This window comes from Prunus mume, linkage group LG7, assembly GCF_029339155.1.
Source record: "Prunus mume cultivar Tortuosa linkage group LG7, ASM2933915v1, whole genome shotgun sequence".
Lineage (NCBI taxonomy): Eukaryota > Viridiplantae > Streptophyta > Magnoliopsida > Rosales > Rosaceae > Prunus > Prunus mume.
This window is the reverse complement of record NC_142704.1, coordinates 8,319,948-8,335,353: the sequence shown is the minus strand read 5'-3', so window position 1 is coordinate 8,335,353 and position 15,406 is coordinate 8,319,948. Positions and strand designations below refer to the sequence as shown.

At 35.1% G+C, this 15,406-nt stretch overlaps 1 protein-coding gene and 1 long non-coding RNA gene across 2 annotated transcripts; one reads left to right on the top strand and one right to left on the bottom strand.

Moving 5' to 3' along the window:
- Positions 1-2,763: 2,763 nt before the first annotated feature.
- LOC103338483 (uncharacterized) lies at positions 2,764-4,559 on the top strand. The gene is made up of 3 exons (XR_016122150.1): positions 2,764-3,087; positions 3,237-3,347; positions 4,075-4,559. It is a non-coding gene; the product is annotated as an uncharacterized LOC103338483 (long non-coding RNA).
- A 3,095-nt stretch (positions 4,560-7,654) lies between these two features.
- On the bottom strand, positions 7,655-10,100 carry LOC148915384 (uncharacterized). Its single transcript, XM_089041902.1, has 3 exons — positions 9,973-10,100; positions 7,922-8,980; positions 7,655-7,820 (listed from the first exon to the last, which is right to left on the bottom strand). The coding sequence occupies exons 1-3, from the start codon at positions 10,098-10,100 to the stop codon at positions 7,655-7,657; spliced, it is 1,353 nt and encodes a 450-aa protein (XP_088898028.1).
- Positions 10,101-15,406: the final 5,306 nt, after the last annotated feature.

Below are 15,406 nucleotides of genomic sequence, written 5' to 3'. Positions count from 1 at the left end.
CAGTATGCTGTTGTGGGGCTCTTCGTCCAGATTGACTGACTGTAGTCTTTTGTTTTCTCAGTTTCATCGCTTGTTGCTGATGTTGTTCTCTTCTTCCCTAGTTTCTAATCTAACCCATTCGAGTTTTTGTGGATTATTTTTTTTATGTTAGATTTCTTTGAATTGGAGCGTCTGCCAAATTGAGTCAAAAGAAAGATCCAAGGGCTTTTATTTTTGGTGATTTGGACTATGCAAATTATTATATTTATTTTTCTTTTGTTGGAAAATTATTAAATTGTTAAAACGAGTCTTTTTTTTAATTGAAATTTTATGTTTCCTATTATAATTAGAGATTTTATATTTATAAACTTTTTTTTTTAACGGTGATAAAATTAAGATTTTTACTCTTTGCGGCATGCAGATTTCTTAGAATAATTTGAAAATTTACATTCATTTGCTTAGGGTTCTTTTTTCTCTAGTATTTGGGGTCCTGATTCTAATTCTAATGTTTCCAGGAAATGGAAATTCCAATTGACTTTTTCCAGTACATCAATGACCAATATTTCGACAGTGATGATTCAAGTGACATGGTTAAGGGTGCACATGTGATCTTTTATAAACTTTCCAGTAACTATTCAAGGAATAAAAGTTTGTATGATCATGGTGAGCTCATATTTAAAAGGAACGGTAAAGCGATAGATGTTTCCTTCTTGAATATCGGTGATGGAGATGAACAAGAACAAATAGCTGAGCAAATTTTTCATTTACACGCAAAGGTATCCGACAGAATACTTATCCGTCCATGGATGATTGCATATTGCAAACAGAATAAGGAGGGTACGAGCGGATGGTGGAGTCTCTGTTATGATAGATTCGACATTTCACTTTCTGATTGGAAAGTTAAGGTAATATCAGAAGAACTTTCTGATCCAAACAAGGTAGATTTGAAGATTGGGTTTCGCTGCCTTTGTGATTACTGGTGTCGTACAATACGGTGAGTTTAATAATAATTTATGTTTTTGATATATTAATTTGTATTATGGTTAACTTATGTATTTCATGGTTTGACAGACAATTAATTGATTTGATCTCTCACATCCATGCTGAGGGGATTTTCCATGGTTCCTTGAGGACAATGACAAGTTATGTTTTTGTGGGTGACACACTCAAGGTGATGAACATAGGAGGAGGACTTAAGGAACAAGACAAAGTTGCTTTCCAAGACTTCAAGGATTTTAGTCGGATGCTGCGATCTCTATTTGAACCGTTTTTGAGTTGCGATACTCAATGGCCAGAACTTACTAGCTTTCTTGGTTGTTTCAACACTAAATTACAAGAGTGAGCGATTGAATTTTTTAATTTTTTATTTTTGTGGAATATGATATGTCATTACATGCGTTTATGAATTTTGTTTTTTCTCTTTTCAGTTACCCAAGGTACGTTAAGAAATTGTTGGAACACCCATTTTTTATGGCTCCTAGTCAGAGGATGCAGTACATTGGTGAACTTCATCATAAACTTAAAAGCACGCATAGCGAATTGCGCGAAAAATTGAACTCAGATGATTTTCTAGAGTTCTTCGATTGGAACGAACCAGTAGCCATCAATTCTTTGGAATCGTTTTTTATTAAAGTTTTTAATTATGAGGAAGTTAAACCGTATAAACGTCAGCCATCAGACCTTCTAAGGTTCCTACGAAATGTCTATGAGCATTGTATGGATCGTTCAAAAAAGGACATTGAGGAAGTGGATATTGTGCAAGTGGAAGCTGCTGTTAGAAAGCATTGAGGGGGTTTTTTGGATCGCGTTCACGTCCTGTTCTCAACATCAAAAATATGCTAATGTTGCTCATCTTTCGTTTTGCGGTTGTTTATCTTGGTTTAGGTTTTATGTTAGAGAGATAATGATTTTGTGTGGGAAATATGTGGTTGGTTTTTAATTTTTTGTTTAAAAGATAATGACTTTATGTTGGATCATATTAGATTTTCTTAATCTATTACCTTTAAAAAAGCTATTTTCAGCTTGATGAACAGTTGTCCTAGGCTTCATATAGTTTCTGAGCATTTTGCCGTTGGGGTTTCCATCTCTCTTATGATTTATAGTACTATGACGTACGCCTTGTACGGTTACTTATCAAAAATATTGCCGTCGGGTTTCATTTGACTTAGTTTCGGAGCATTCCATTACCTACTTCCGTCAATCAAGCTAAAGGATGATGAGTGATGACAGAAGCTAATTTAATTTGGGTGCAAAGTTGGTGCAAAAGGTGAAAAATTTCTTGTCGAGAATTGTCAAGGGCTGTTTACCCACGACACGAGGCATGCAAGCCAGCTTAATTATGTTCTGAAGAAGATTGAGCAGTTAGAATATTAAATGAATACAACGTTACTTAAAAGACGTCAGAATTTCATATAAGTGACGTGATTGTAAAATATGCTATAAACCATGTCGGTAGTTATATATACGAACGACGTGATAGGGTATCAAAGCACGTTGATTCTCAAGAAAAAACGATGTCAATCAAAAACACGCTGAACTTAAGTTGTCAAAAGCACGTCGGTTTAAAAAAAACGACGTGGTTCAAAAACACGCTAAACTTAAGTTCTCTCTCAACCTAATTTTTCAGCCCCACTAGACGAATTCGGGCATGTTTAGAAGTGCTTTTGGAAGGGTCAAAAGCGCTTTCTGATAACTAAAAGCGTTTCTGACAGCGTTTGGCAGAAAAGTTTAGAAGCGCTTTTGAGTCATAGAAATGTTTCCTGGAGAAGCACATTCAAGATTTTTATAATAAAAGCGCTTTTGTTAGAAGCGCTTCTGAGCAGAAATACTTCCCAGAAAAGCAGTCCCAAACGAGACCGAAAAGTCCCTTCCCTCTCAATGAAACCCTCACTCCCAATCTGCGTTCAAACCCTCTCTCTCCCCTCTCTGAAGTCTTCAACTACCTATCTTCATATCACTGCGAGGTAGCGACACCATCAATGCAGCTACGCCGTCGACTACTGCAGGGATAACGTTGGAACCCTAGACAATCGATTCTGAGCCTCATTCTCTCCCTGCCCAGCAAATCGATGAATCATGCTCTCCCTTCTCAGCAAATCGAACGAATGGGTAAGGATCTCTCCCTCTCTCTGGTTTTCACCATATCCCTCTCAACCACCTCTTCCTTCACCTTATTTTCTCACGATTTCACTCTCTCTCTCTCTCTCTCTCTCTCTCTCTCGTTTTGGTCATAGATTTCTCTTTTCCTCTCTTACCAGCCCTTAAATCCCAGCGACGCGGATGTCTCAAAGGAGATCCAGCACATGGTGAAGTTCATTCGCCAAGAAGCCGACGAAAAGGCCAACGAGATCGCCGTATCAGCTGAAGAAGTACGTATCCTAATTCTATGTCAACTCTCTTCTTTTTCCCCAATTGTTATTTTTTTCTAACCCTAAATTTCAATTTAATATCGATCCATTGTTGTAATTCATGCGTAATCAAATTTTTGAACGTGTTTCCCAATCCGGGATTCCAATGCTTGGTCTCCATGTTGCTGGCCAGTTTGTTCTCTGCTCTCTTCTCTTTTGCACCTCATTTGATTTTGCAGAAAATTTGACCCATATATGATCAATTTTGGTTCCCTCCCTTTTTCTTTGTTCTGGGGATTTTCTGATATTAATTTTGGGATGTAGGCGTGGTAGGATTCAGAGAACAGGGTTGATTTGATCGAAGAACTTGATAGGATTACTGGGCAGATTGGTGCGGTATCACCATGTTAAGTGATACTTCCATTAAAATATTGCCACATGTCTTTTTTAAAAAGAAAATTTGAACGGTTTTTCTAGCTAGATATTGGGTTCCAATTTACCCTTTATAAAATAGGAAGACGATTGCAACCAAGATCTGCAATGCCTCTACCCCTCCCACTCTTTTCCTTCATCAATGTTTATCTTCCTCCATCTCTCTCAATAAAGAATCACTTTATTTAATAGTTGGCTTTTATCATCACATTTCATGGGGCCCAAAAAGTTATCTATCAAGAATTTCTGAGGGCTTTTTAGTTAAGTTTGCTTTACACATTTTTGTGAATGCATTTCTCGGATCTTCTCTTGTCAGGCCCATACGGGATTGAGAGCAAAATTGGATAAAGAGCACTTGGATTTGGAGGTTTTGAGGTATATGAAAGCAACCTGGATGAGGAGGTTGAAGTATTGGGGGAAGTAATCGAACGGAGAGAGGGTGCAGCAGAGGGGAACAACGAACTGGATAAAGGTGGGAGGGAAGGCACGGTGGAGAGGGACTGCGAACTGAATAAAGGTTGAAGGTAGTCTGGCTTTTATTTATTTATTAATTTTGAAGGGTAAAATTGAAACCCAATGTCTAGCTTGAAAAATAATTTAAATTTTCTTTTTAAAAGTACACGTGGCAAATTATATGTGGAAGTATCACCAGCTGACGTAGTGATATCGTACTACTCTATAATTTCTCTATTGGGAGTTGTCATCTTACTATTTTGATCAGCCAACATTTTCTGGTGTTTGTATCTATCATTTTTTGGTAAAGATACTGGCCTAATTCTCTAGGAAATGATCTGATTTTTGTATTTATTTCGGCCATCATCGTCAATAAAATACCAATAATGCTATTTAGACACACAAGATTGACCACATTAATTGGCCACCTTATGTAACAGTTGATGGGGTCATATCATGCCAATTAATGAATAATACAATGCGGATTTTATTTTTATTTATTTGTCTTTTCAATCTCATGCTCAAGCCACGCCCTTTTGCATACCCAGTTTTTAATTGGCCACGATTTAGCTGTGGACATTCAAAGGGCTGGACGAGAAACAAAGTGACAGAGAGAGTGTGGGGAAGAGGAGAGAGAAGAGAGAAGGGTCAAGGAGGGGGAAGATTAAAAAGATTCACAATTGCATTTAGTTTTGTAAATGCTTCTTATTCTTTAGTTAAAATTTAGTTAAAAACACTACACAGCTATTTTGTGAGCTTCTTAAAAAAAATTCAACTCCAACCATGCTCCCTAATTTAGGGAATCATAAATAATTTTTTTTTTAATTTAGCATAAATGCTATCTCTTCATATTAAAAAATATATATATATAGCATTAAATAAATACTTAAAAGGGAGTTTCACTAAAACACCCAAAATGGGAGCTGAAATTATAAAAAAAAAACCCCAACACCCAAAACACTTTATAAACACATCCAAAACCCATCATTACACACACTCAAAATCATTTATAAACACACCCAAAAAATATACAATTGTTGACTTTGGGGTTGATTTTGGGTGTGTTTCTATGTTTAAATATTATTTGGGTTTTTTTATAAATACATGTCTAAGATTGGGTTTATTTATAAATTTGTATACTTAAAATAGCATTAAAGTAAAGAAGCATTTAATTATAGTGAACCGCTATGAGTCATTTATCTCTCCTCAAATTTAGGAGCTCCTAAAGGTCTCCTTATTTTAAAAGTTGGATAGGAAGCATGGTTGGAGGTGGATTTTCTCACTTCCTCCCTAAATTTTATATAAGAAAGTAGTTTATGGAGTTCATTGTGGATTTTCTAAAATGTGGCCTTCTCGTAATCAGTTTTCAATATTTAACTTTAATTATCTTTTAATCTCGAAGCATTTGAAGACAAATCTTATAGAAGAATTCATGATCTATGTGAAGATTGATAGAATTTGTTAACCGAAAAGACAATAAACGAATGTTGTTTTCCGGGGTTTGACTTTGACCACCTATTTCATCAAAAAAACAAAAAACGATTGAAATTCCATTGATGGAATCTTGTTTACAATAATCTTCTCTTGCATGAACTTGTCAAAATCTCCTCTCTTTGATAAAATGTCATCTTCGGGCTCTAAATAAAAATATAGAACGCATAAAAAACTATACGCACATTAATAAAATAAATAAATGTCATATTCAGGCTCTAAGAAAAATAATAGGATTCATAAAAACCTTCAGCACACTCATAAAAAAAATGTCATTTTCACGATCAAAAGTTTGTTCTACTTTCCCGTTTCTAGTTTTGAGTTTTTTTTGGTAGATAGTTTCAAGTTTGACTCGCAAATGAAGTGGAAGAGAGAGGGAGGAAAATGGAGAAAGAAACAATGCTTTGGGAAGGATAACATTTCCCCATAAAAACACAATGAGAAGTAATGATTTTTTTCATCTAGCAAATACAGTTCACTTACAAAGAGATGTGAAAATATAAAGGGGAATGCTAGCAACCTTCTCTCTAATTTTCCCTTTTGGACCTTCTCCCTCCTCCTCATGACATGTGTCATTTTCTTTACACTTAAAATAATGACATTAATGCATTAGACAATATATCTTTTGTTCACAAATTTACCCTTATTAAATGTATTAACTTTATATTTCCTTCAATTTACAACTTAACTTAAACAATTAAATTTAAAAAATAAACATTAAAAGTTCAATTAAATAAATATTTGAAAATAAAAACGATGTATACTTCCCTAAAACAAACTTTTTTTGGTTTCAAAAATAAGTATTGCAATAAAACCGTTCAAAATTATGGAATTTAAAAAAAATACAGATAAATATTTTTTTTAATTAATGAACATTATAATTTATTAAAAAAGTTAAAAGATAAAAAGAAACAGAAAAAAAAAAAATGAAAACCCAACCCACCGTGCACTTTACTTCTCACTCTCCTCCTTCAATCCATACCTCAAAATCCATTCTCCCTACCCTCACCAAAAAAAAAAGTAGTAAACAGAATTTTTTTATTAATTTTAAAAAAAAAAACTGATGTTAATTCTGTGGAAGATTTTAAAATTCTCTTTTAATTTTGTAACAAGGTGAAAATAAAAGTTAGTTTGTCCAATGCATTTAATAAGGGTAAATTTGAAAAATAAAACATACATTGTCTAATGTATTAATGACATTATTTTAAGTGTAGAGAAAGTAACACATGTCATGAAGAGAATGGAAAAAGTCCAAAAGAAAAGGTTAAAGAGAAAGTTGCTAGCATAGAGAAAATAGAGTGGAAACTTTAATCACATCTATTCATAGTGTCAAAATTTATGTAAAAAACATAGTGCCACGAATCCGACACAGTCGGAAAAAAACTCAGAGTTAGGAAGATATGCAGCAAATGCCAAGCCAATAATCTTGATACAAATGCTTAACCATATGAAAATTGCAATAACCCGTAATCCAAAATTGGCAATTATTACATAAGTAATTTCATCCCAACTCATCATTCGTCATATGCCCTCAAAAAAATAGCACTGGGTTAGGAAGATATGCAGCAAATGCCAAGCCAATAATCTTGCTTGGTACAAACGCTTAACTCCATGAAAATTGCAATAACCCATAATCCGAAGTTGACAATTACATAAGTAATTTCTGCGGAACTCATCATTCGTCATATAGCTCTGCATGTAACAGCTTCTTACATTACAGCTTCTTCCTGTGCCTTTTCTTGTTGGTTTTTTCATACTGCCTGGCACCTACTCATACTACATGGCGGTTACTCCAGCTTGGCTTCTTTCTTGGCCTCTTTCTGCAAAACCAAATAATTATTTTGAGAAACTAGACTCAAGGACTGAAAAAAACTTAGACATGCAAACAATTGAGTCTCTTGATTTAATGTCATTAAATAAATAAAAAATATTTCATTATAAACACATTTCTTTCACCTTTGACACCGGCGAGCAAGGAATTCGCTACGAGCCACCTCCCAAGTCAAAACATTCTCATCCTGAGTTGTTTCATGTTCATTCATAATGGTTTCTTCTTGTTTTGGCTGATTCATACTAGTCATAATGTCCCCTTCTATGGGTTCATGATCCCCGCACTCACTGAGTAATGAGAAACCATATTACATACAAAAGGTAACATAATTCCAACCTACAAACACAATTATAATAATGTAAACAAAAGAAACATGAAGGAAATTTACGGCGTGAAGCAGAACTCAAGGAAGAACCAATCACGACCCTTGATATTCACAGGATGAACAGTTGACTGTATGGTCTTGATCATGGGTCTTCCTCCTTCTCCAACAACAATTTGAAATGTGGTGATACAAAGATATTGAACCTCGGGACGTGCTTCGCTATTGGGACTGCCAGTCATGACATGAAAAAAGTCATGGTTACCCAAATGAACTAAATACCCTGTCTTAAGTTCACACAATGGCACTGGCGGACACACGATTTCCAAGCCACACAATATAAACAATGGGCTTAGGGAATATGTAATGTGACCATGTTCACCTTTGTCCATCTTAAAGGAGAATGCTATAATATGCTCCACCATAAGTGCATGTACGGCATAGATAGTGTCACCTACAACCACGGCCCTTCCTCGAAAAGGAGCATAAGATGCAAAAGTCACTTGACTCCATTGGTTTATTCTCTCATGAAAAGCAATGACATTGGGATTCAGGTCGAAGTTCCACAATGAAAACAAAATAACACCATAACAAACGGCATAACCAATTATTTCTATACGGGTCCCATCATCATGATAAAATGGAAAAGAAGGCATTCGCTCCCAAAGGTTTTGAGTAGGATCATATCTCTCGAAGGAGGGCTCCTTAATTGGTGGTAAACACATTGGAGATGCAATATAGTAAAGCTTGTCATACGCAGACACAAGAGTTGCTAGTGGTTTAGATGTTATGTTAGGAGGAAGAGAGGAATGATATGACCAAGTCTTTGGTTCAATACTATATCCTGATGGTACCCGAGAGTATCCCTCGAAAGGGTTATTATAACCATTCTGTAGAAGGATGTAAAATTTGGAGCGGTTGGAAATTCTAGCACCCTGAACGTAAAAACCGTCATAAAACTCCTCCTCAAGTTCAACTACTGGGGGTTCATGAGTAACTCCTCCATGTTTGAATGTAACTTGATAGATTGAATCAGTGTATCGGCCATCATAAAAAGACACCAATAAATATACAGATCTATCTTCCCCCTGATTTACCGTCGATGCATCCTCCACCATAGAAAAGCTGGACAAAAAAGAGAGTTATATAGAACAAGTCAAGTTAATATTTTCAAACACCAACGTCCTACCTAGATAGATTTAATGAATGAAGCAAGGTCATAGCTGCACTAACTACTTTAGTAAGCATATATGCATAGAAACAAATACAAACTAAACAGTGAAAATGGCAATATATATATATATATATAAATTTTTCCATTTTCCTACAAACTGAGTATGGAAGTGTTGGAGTAGATCATCATCATTAAATATTACAGAGTAATAGATCGATCATAGTTAAATGGAAAGTTCAATTCAATTTATAGAATATATGATGCATGATCAGAATTGTAAAATATAACATCCGATTCCTCAGAAAATATAACACAGTTTTTGCAAGAAAACACCTCATAAAAATAGATAAAGGCCGAGCTGGTAATCCAATTCAAATTCAAGAATACGTAACACATGTGAACTGACTGGTAATAAAGAGATACAAAACCTCCTGTAGCATCAAAATAGCCACACACAAAAATAGTCCAAGCAAGAATCTTTGAATATTATTAAAGATGAATGCAAAAATTAAGAAGATAAGATGAAATCCACTAAGCCATGATGCGCTGACCTTGGGTAAGGATTAAAGGGCTCACGGTCGGGAACAGTGAAATTTGGAGTCTTCTTCCTTTTGGATTGAAAGTTGATAGCAAGTATTAGGCGAAACTCCTGTTGGCGTGACTTGTGGATATTGACTTACTTTCCTTACACACCAAGGATTCCTATTTTATTTGTAATTGATTTACTTTAATTCTTGATTTCCTACTGTAAATAGATTTAGGAATTTATTATTTACTTGCCCATTCATATGACCTCCTACCATAGAGGCATGAAAGGCGATGCGATCCGGCAATGGACTCTGCCAAAGGCGCAAGTCGTAGTATGGCCCGGCGAAGACATCATAGGCCGGGTTGAGGGAATACCACTGGAAGTGGCTCCAATATTGACGTTTGCAATTCGAACTTTTGGGTTTTCAATATTACATTGCCCGGAGATTTCTCCATATCCTGTAACTTCCCCTGGAGATCATCTTGGCTGGAGGTGAGATCAGCGGCGGAGGCGAAAGGTTGAGATTTTTGCGGATACCCCATGATACCAGATGATAGAGCCTTGCTATTGAGAATGCAAATTGAGGCACAAGGAATTTAGGGTTTGGGGATGCCGCTGTAGAGGGGAGTTTTATTATGCATGGTTGGGGGTGTGATATGAGGAAAGTTTCGTTATGCTTGGTTGGGGGTGTGATATGAGGAAAGTTTCCAACTCGTGTAAAAATTCTAGAGGCTGTTATTCTTTTTTCTTCTCTTTTTGTAATAATATAAAACAACTAGTTATTTATTATACCACACAACTCATAAAATATCCCTTTAAAATTTCGTGTTTTGCTACTTGTTTTATTATGTAATGTTTTTGGTTACCTGTTTCATCATGCAATGTTCTTTGTTACCCGTTGTTAGCAACCTTCTCTTTTAGACCTTCTCTTATTCCCTTAAGACATGTGACACTTCTTTTATTCTTAAAATAATATCATTAATACATAAAACAATTTAGCTTTTATTTTTCAAATTTACCCATATTAAATATGGGCCATTAAATATTGCCAAATGCTTTTGAATTGCTACCCAAAGAGTACACCTTTCTCAATTTCCAGATGGCTGGCATAGTTGGCAACTATAAGAGTGTACAAGGTGCCTTATCGGACTCTATACGTTGACAACAAAGATGCCTTCAACATCCTTGCATCTCTAGGTTATTTTGACGTGTAAGTTCCCAGCTCCCTTGGGAGACTTTGGAAAAAACGAAGGAGAGATAATTTTTTTAAAAGAAGCCAAAATGGACAAAATTGCCATTATTTATTTTTGAATTTCCTGAAGAATCCTTTACATTTACATGTTTTTGGTTTGAAAGTTGAGAGGTTTTTCTGTCTTTTTTGAAAAAGTTTTGGCTTTTTCCAAAAGTGAAAAAAAATTTGTGGCTAAAACCTAAATTTACTATTTGTGTTAATGTGTTTATTAATGAAGGGTAAACTTGAAAAATAAAAACTAGCTTGTTTGTTGTATTAATGACATTGTTTTAAGGGTAAAAAAAGTGTCGCATGTCATAAGAAAAATGGAGAATGCCCGAAAAAGAAGGTTGCTAACATTCCCCTTATTCGGGTTTGTTACTCGTTTTTATGATATTATGCGTTCTCCACAATAATTAAAGATTAACTCCCCCTAAATTTGAGGATATGTGAGATACTCTTTAATAAAAGCCCTTGGATTAATCCAAATACACACATAATTATTCAGTCCCGCTAAATATGGGGACTTGTAAGGTCCTCTTTAATAAAAGCCCTTTGATTAATCCACCGGCACATATAATTTGTACTCTTAACCCTCACTCATTTTATCTGTTTTACTCAAATAAATCTTTTAATTTAACCAGCCAAAAAAAAAAAAAAAAAGATTTAGGGGTGCATAGACAAAAACAAAACTTAACCAGCCAAATTAATCCTTAGCTAAAGATAACCTAATCAACAAAATTTCTAACTATTTCGCTTGACAAAAACAAAAGCTTCTGAAAGAAAAACAGAAAGTTTGCATAGACAGATGTGAACTGTTGCCAATAGAAAAAGAAGATTAATCTGTATATACCAGATTCGAATAATTCTGTTCATAATCTATCCTTAAATTGTATTTAGAGAAAAGTTCACATGGTGATTCGGCTTTCTCTACTTAAAAACTTTGGCTAACTATTTAAAAATCTGGGTCGTGCAAGTCTTTTTTCCTTAATTTATTTGCATCAAATCATCTGAAATGAGACCATGATGTGAAAAAAAAAAAAATTGTGCAAAGAAGAAACAAGATCTATTATGAAAAATTAATGTCCATTTATTCGCAGTACAAAGAATCTCAATTCATTTTGACATTTGAATTTTTTTGATTCTGTCAACAAATTTTGGTAACTTTAAAATATCTTCTAATATACAATTTCAACTAGTCTTTCCATACAGAGAAAAAACTTAGTTGCAATGGGAATAGCACTATTTTGTCATCACTGACCAATAATACTATGTCATGTGGAAATGTTGTCACGCGTGTAAAAACATTATTGATTGGGGATACCAAAGTAGTGCTATTCCTGTTTCATGGAAGTCTTTCTCATCTACACGAGCTTTTGTCACATTTTGGGCCTTAAATTTCTATCTATTTGAATAAATTTCTATCTATTTGATATGCAAAATAACGAATTTTCTACAAATATTCTAGATCACGTATTTTGGCAAGAAATTGACAAAAGTTATTGCAATTTTTGGTACAAATAGATTATAGTTGACCCTAATATTTGTAATTGGTAAGTAGGCCTTTTTGTGATTGTTTCTGATTGAGGGTGTAATTATTGCATCGTTCAAAGACCCGAAAACAAAGTTTTCAATCAACCATTCTCAGACATTGAATTAGTATACATTTAATTTGATTTTGCTATAATATGGAATTGGATGCTTAATTAGTACTAGCCTCTTCGCATGTGCTTCCGCACTTGCAGGAGGCTTTTTTTAAATAAAAAATTTTAATTTATTTTAGAATTAAAAAAAATAATGAGTAGTTGTGTTTCATAAAAATAGGATATATTATCTGATTTTTCTTTTATTTTTAATTTTTTTAATATAAAAAAGTGTGAATTTACTATATTATCTTCATTTAATTAATAATTTCAATTTTTAATATTTGCATTAACCAATGTCATTTTCTGGTATTTTGAATGTTTTACCATGAGCATGTGCCAATTGGTTTTATTTTTTATTTTTTATTTTAGTTTTAGAATTAAGAAAATATAATATGGGTAGTTATGTTCCATAAAAGTATGACCTATTATCTGATTTTGTTTTTAATTTTAATTTTTTTCTAAATATGAAAAATGTGAATTTACCATATTATCATCATTTAATTAATAATTTCAATTCTTAGTATTTGAATTAACCAATAACATTTGTTGGTATTTTGAATGTTTCATCATTCTCTGCCTTTTGCTTTATATATATAGATACATAGTTTTTTCTTGGATGACCTTTAGTTTTTTTATTTTTTGGTCTGAGATGACCTTTAGTTAGTAACACGCCTCCTATATGAATCAAGCACAAGACATTGAACAACTGTTATTGATCTCTTTAGCCCAAAACACTAGACAACACGACGACCCCATTCTCCCCATTCTCTTCCCAACACCAGGTTCGTACGTAGGTCAAACTCTTCCCAATACATCAGTTTGAACGGTTCTTTCTTGTTCAAATTGATTTCAGTTGTGTTTTGTATTTGAGTTTTAAACTCTCCACGATTTGCTCATGCTGTTAGCTTGTTTATAGGAGCATAACTCTACATTTGATTTGTAATCATCATTTCCCCCCCCCCCAAATGTTCCAGACGAAGTTGCCCATCGTATTCTTTCCTTCCTCGCCATAACAGACCTCACTCGTTTCGGCTGCGTGTCGAAAAGACGCAGGAGCTTCCTCTCTCATCTCCATCATTGGATTTTGATCTATCTGCCAGTGACTACACTTTCGCATCCACTTGCGAAAAGCGGATACAGTTGTTGAATTATTTGGACAGTTTCTTGAGCCGTCATGGGGATAATAAGATACAGCGCTTTCGTGTTCGTTTGGAGTGTCATTGCGTGGAGAAGAAGATCAAATGGATGGTTGATAAGACACAAAGCTAGAAGCATGCGAGTGTCGGAAGGAGTATTCTCGGATTGTGAGATGGGTGGAAATTGCAGTAAGGAGTGGAGTTGAAGTGCTTCATCTTGAAATCTTTATAGATGAAAGCAATGCGGCCAGGATCCCTTGGTTCCGTCCTGCGTCTTTCTATGCGGATCTTTGAAGACTCTAGAGTTGGACTTTGGCATGAATTATCCCAAAGTTCTTAACCTCCTCCAGTTTTTCTTCCAATCTCCAACGCCTGGACTTGCAAAACGTTGAGATACACAGGGTTTTTCGAATGGATGTCATCATCCTGCAAATGCCTGAAGGAATTAAGTCTTGACAACTGCAGGGCAGAAAGCATCACCATCCAGAGCTCCTCCTTGGAATCATTTAGGTACATATACGACGATGATGACCTCTCCGATTTCAACATTATTGCTCCAAATCTCAAGTGTGTGGCATGGAAGGCCAATATGTTTGTGTTCCAAAATGTGGAGAAATGTAGTCGCTTAGAAAAAGTTGAGCTGCTTCTGCAACCTCAGAAACATGATGCTCTGGTCTTGTTTGAGGTTCTTCGGGGTATAAGCACGGTTAAACATCTTACTCTAAAACACGAGACCAGCAGGGTAAATGTTGCATGTAGTTATTTCTTACCATATTCTTACTTTGGGTTTCTTCCTTGTTCTATTAACGTTGTGTGTTTATAACTTGCAGGTTCTGTTTGAGGGAGGTTCCATTCCAGCATTAGAGAATGTTTCTTATTTATGCTTGCATATTTATTGCTTGTGTGATGTCCTTGTCCCGGCCATGGCCTCTCTTTTTAGAGGAATCCCTAATTTGACTACTTTGGCCATAACTTCAATTTGGCCGGATCTTGATGTAAGCAAGAAAAACTTAATGTCCTATATTTATATTTCATTGGAAAATTGTTAATCGTTTGTTCTTGCCTTCATAGAATTGTTCCGAGTTTGATACGAGATATTGGAAATCGCTAAACCTTGCTTTTGTTCATAAGCTTGAGGAGGTAGACATTCATATGCTAATTGGATCTAATGCTGTTGAGTTTGCAAGTTATGTCCTCGAGCATGCTTAAAAACTGAAGAAAATGAGGATTGTTCATACGGCAGAGCAATCTAAAGTTCTACGGAGGGTGAATGAGAGCAAGAAGATTTCCGATGCCACACTTGCGTTTGCAGAAGCTGAGAATAAACTTTTGAAAATTCAGAAGAGTGGGTGCTGCTACTGCCCTAGTTTGTTTATCTTCATCTAGCTAGCCCATCATTTTGATGTTCAAGTTCAACTCTTTTTCTGCAAGGAAGAGCATAATTTTTTCTCGAACAACATTGGTTTAAACTTTCTGAGAGCCTTGACTTGAGGCACCATATGTTAAATCCCTAGACGTGCCATTGAATCGACATTTTTGGTTGTTTACATCCACCTTTTATTTTTTTACATGGTTTAATTTATATTCCAACACGAGCTCGATTGCCGTTGAGCTCCCAAACTTAATAGTGTACAGGCAGCATGCCTACAATCTGATTAATTTACAATAATGCCCATGAATTCGAATGTTGGCAGCAGTGTTTGCTCTCATACGATGCCGTTTTCACAAAAGCTATCACCAAGGAAGATGGCAAAATTAGAAAAGGGCTATGATGTTCATGTGTGATCATCACACAGCATAAACTCGCATGCTATGTTTTGAATTATACACAGAAA

Excerpts from the sequence above, each read along its gene's own strand:
- LOC148915384 (XM_089041902.1), bottom strand. The coding sequence starts at position 10,100 with ATGGGGTATCCGCAAAAATCTCAACCTTTCGCCTCCGCCGCTGATCTC. Across the intron at positions 8,981-9,972 it reads GTAATATTGAAAACCCAAAA|CTTTTCTATGGTGGAGGATG; the intron begins GTTCGAATTGCA and ends TTTTTTGTCCAG. Across the intron at positions 7,821-7,921 it reads CTTGAGTTCTGCTTCACGCC|TGAGTGCGGGGATCATGAAC; the intron begins GTAAATTTCCTT and ends CTCATTACTCAG.